The sequence below is a fragment of the Pteropus vampyrus genome, unplaced genomic scaffold, assembly GCF_000151845.1.
Source record: "Pteropus vampyrus isolate Shadow unplaced genomic scaffold, Pvam_2.0 Scaffold464, whole genome shotgun sequence".
Lineage (NCBI taxonomy): Eukaryota > Metazoa > Chordata > Mammalia > Chiroptera > Pteropodidae > Pteropus > Pteropus vampyrus.
This window is the reverse complement of record NW_011889245.1, coordinates 200,717-204,646: the sequence shown is the minus strand read 5'-3', so window position 1 is coordinate 204,646 and position 3,930 is coordinate 200,717. Positions and strand designations below refer to the sequence as shown.

Below are 3,930 nucleotides of genomic sequence, written 5' to 3'. Positions count from 1 at the left end.
TAAACTTGGGTTCACAGCCGGAACTCACGGCCACTAGATGTGGCTGTTTTTCTAATGAAAGTTTGTCTCCAATGAGTCAGTTATAAAAAAGAACTATACTCATTGTGAAACTATTGTTTATATTTTCTGGTTTAAAGAAAGTCCTATGTAGGATCTGAGATTAGAGAATTAAAGGGTTTTTAGATATAAAAGTCCTAAAGCGATCTAGTCTGACCGCCCACCCCACCCAGTTCTTTTTTTCTAGAAGAGACGACATTACGCCAGCAGCAGAGCGCAGCCTGGATGTAAACGGCCGCACCAAAGAAACGTCGCTTGACGCCGGCTGTAAAGAAACTTGTTTTGTGATTACGAGTGGGTTTCCTTGTTCCAACAGACTCATTAGGGAAAAGCGCCGAAAGCGTGTGGCCCCAGAGAACCGGGTTCTGTCTGCGCGCCGGTCATCGGCCACGGCCCTACGGGCCGGGCAAGGCCGAAAACGCAGCAGCAAACGTTCGTACACAAACTCAGCCAAACGCGGATGCAGCTTAGGGCCGGCTGGGATTGTCCGCTTGTCCCTCAAGTCACAAGTCACCAGTGTCTCCTCGCCGCTAGGGAAAAGCTGCAGAGCTGGCCAGACTCCGGGGCTGAGGGCAGGAGGTCACGGGGCCGGCAGAGCCAGGCGCCCGGGACTCCAGGCTGCCGTGATGGCGAGAGGGCCGTGGGCAGCGGAGAGGGCCTTTCACGGGAAGGAGCGCAGAGCCAGCCGCTGAGGGCACGGGGCCCGGGGGGAGCTGGCGGCTTGGCGTGTCCCCTGGGCAGGTGGCACGAGCTCGGCAAGGGTCTGGGGGCCGGACAGGGGTCGCTTCCTGCTGTGAAGGCCCTGTGCCCCTCCTGCGGCACACACTCAGCGGTGGCTTTGGGGTGGCTTTCCAGGGAGCCAAGGCGTCCGAGCCCCACTTCACTCTCCGGACACGGGCGCGTCACCCCCCCAGACGTGCGGCAGCGCGGGGGGGTGGGGGCCACAGCCATGGAGGCGAAGCGGGTCAGAGGCACGCGGGGCGTGGGTGCTGCCCTCTGCCCAGCTCACCGCCTGCGGTCCGCTCCCGCATACCCTCTTGCAAGGCGCCTGAGACCGACCATTTATAGGGGCGTTTCTAAGGTTAAAGACGACTGTGCCGTCTGTTGAATGTTCCTCCGAGGCTGTGTTGCCTTAAAGTGAGGCACCGCAAGTGACGCCTCCGGTAAGGGGCTAATAACACCCAACGCATGCAAAGAACTCGTGCAACTCGCCAATAAAAAATCGTTAACAAACGGGCAGAGGACTCGGCCACTTCTCCCGCCATGTCACATGGCCAGCAGACGTGTGAAAAGATGCTCGACTTCACCAGCTGTTAGGGAAACGCAGGTCAGAACCACTGTGAGATGCCACCTCACCCCCGTGGGACTGGCCGTCATGCACAGGACGGGTCATAGCTGGTGTCGGAGAGGATGCGGGGGAAAGGGACCCTCAGACACAGCGGGGGGGATGCAAACCGGCACGGCCACTGTGGAAAGCCGTCCGGAGGTTCCTCAAAGGACTAGCAATAGAATTCATTACCATGTGACCCAGCAATCCCTCTTCTGGGTATTTACCCCCAAAACATGAGAACATTTAACCACAGATACGTGCGCCCCGGAGTTCGCCGTGGCACTGTTCCCGGTGGCCAGGACACGGGAACAACCCACGTGCCCTCGGACGGACGACAGACGGCCCTCGGCACGCGCGGAGGGGGCCGGCCGTGCGCTGCAGCGGGAGGGCCAGGCGCGTGTGCGTGCGCATGTGCACACCTAGCCCCGACCCCTCGCCCCGTGACGCGTGCAGCGCTCCCCACGCACCTGTGCTTGTAGAGGTGGAACACGAACCCCGCCAGGATCAGGGCGAAGAACGGGACCAGGATGGCGGCCGCGACGGAGCCGCTGCTCGTGCCCTGGTGCTGCTGTGCGGGGTCGCGGCCGGGGCGCGAGGGCTCTGCAAGACAGAAGGGACAGTCAGCGCGGTCACACGTCACACGCCTCGTGGAGGAGCCCGGGCCCCGCAGGGAGCAGGAGGCGCAGAGCTGCGGGGAGCAGGGTGATGGCCTTTCCCGGGGTCACGTCCACCCTGAGGATCGTGCCGCACGAGCCCGACCCCCCTTAGGGACGCTCGGCAGCGCTCAGCACGACCCGGCGCCTGCTCGGGCTCAGCCCGGCGCCCTCTGCCCCGTGCCCGGGCGCAGGCCCCGGCACAGCACGCGTCGCGGCCACCACTAAGGGCCCCCGGTCTGCGTGAGCGCAGCCCGCTTTCCCTTCAGGGAGCTGCCGAAAGTCATCACGGAGTCGAGAACGACCCGAAAGGAGGGGGCGGCTCGATGTCAGACATCGGCTTCTAGGAGAACGTGGAACGACGCTAAACCGCCACTCCCGTCCACGTAGGACCCGAGACGCCAGGACGGAGGCGCCATCAGTCTAGTGTCTGCGCCCCCCGAGGGGCGAGCCCGGGCCCGGCTGCGAGAGACTCGCGAAGGTCGGAAATCCGCTCCCCAGAAAACGTCTGTTAAGGGGTTACTGCCAACTGAGGAAGTGTGTTCTGAAGATTTACTCATAAAACGCGATTGAGAAACACACCTGGCTTACGGCGTGCACTCACTCAACGCCCGTGTGCGACGGCCCATGACTGGGGTCGCCCAGGTCTGCCCTGGCTCAGAAGTATGTTCCCAGAGCTCACGGAACGTTAATTATAAAGAGAAACCAGTTTCATTTCTTTTTACAAACATAGAGGCAAAGAGGCAATCAAATGTGAAAAATATTAAATAGCTTTTTAAATAGAAATCCTTGACTTTTTACATAAAAACTCAAAAATTCTATCATCTGCCGTGTGCTTCCATAGGTGCAGGGTCACGCTGCCCCTAGCACCCTGAGGTCTGACACGAGCTGCTTTTATCAGCGGTGTGTGCCTGGCTCCTCTCACTGACCCACAGCTTCCTGAGACCCTTCCGCACGGGCTCACGCGCATCAGAGCTAGCTGTCCGTTTTCAGAGGCATCGCCACCTGCAGGCAAGGGCAAAACGCCAGCAGCTTCTTCTCCGTGGCTCTCAGCATCCAGGTGATGGGCACGTGGGCGGAGTCACGCCAGCTGGAGGCCCCCACCCCGACGCAGAACTTGCAGAGTGACGTGCAGCATCCTGAGACGGTTCAGACCGAGTCCCGTGGCTGTGGGGAGCCGAGAGCCTCGGGGACAACGTCGGACGCCCGGTGCTGGTGCCAGCGGAGGCGGCAACGCCTAGCCGCGGGGGGTGGCACCGCCAGCGGGGAGACCCTGGGCCCAAAGGGGGGCCACCCGATGTGTCAGGACACCTCGACCTCTTGGAACAAGGCCTGTGCCCAGCAGCGCTTCACTGCGAGCCGTGTGCAGCCGAGGTAAGTTCCGAGATGCGGGCCGCTGTCCCCCCGGCCCGTGCCCGCGGGTAAGTTCGGCCACTGTCCCTCCCCCACCCCGGCCCCGAGCCCGCGGCGGCAGCCGGGACGCACAGGTGCTCAGCCCGCACTTCTGAAGCGGAAGCTCACGCTGGCTTCGCAGGGGCCAGCACGTGCCGGCTTCCGTGAAGCTGCCACGCGTCGCCCCGGCTTCCGAACCTCTGAGACTCGCGGCCTCATGCGAGTAAGCCCGTGGTCTGCTTCAATGACCAACGCTGCTTTCTGCAGACAAGACCATCACGGACACCGAACCCTCAGTCCACACCGGAAAATCTGCACGCCACGGGGGCTCCAGGAGGCTGCAGGAAAGGACGCGGTGACTCATGCGACCAGCCCTTCTTCGACGTCAGTAGGCTGCGTGGGGCTCCTAGATAATTTCCGTTATTTACTCTTGTTTCCATTTAAAGGGTGATATATGCACCTGTTAATTAAAAGGGCGTAAAATACGTGAGGATAGTG

General features: G+C 61.2%; 1 protein-coding gene across 1 annotated transcript in view; it reads right to left on the bottom strand.

Moving 5' to 3' along the window:
• LOC105306913 (CUB and sushi domain-containing protein 1-like) overlaps positions 1 to 3,930 on the bottom strand; it is a 185,200-nt gene that overhangs the window by 1,999 nt on the left and 179,271 nt on the right. The window contains exons 46-47 of the mRNA XM_023524454.1: positions 1,855 to 1,987; positions 350 to 587 (exon numbers count right to left, since the gene is read on the bottom strand). Of these exons, the coding sequence (XP_023380222.1) occupies positions 350 to 587; positions 1,855 to 1,987 (371 nt within the window). The remainder of the gene's footprint in view (positions 1 to 349; positions 588 to 1,854; positions 1,988 to 3,930) is intronic.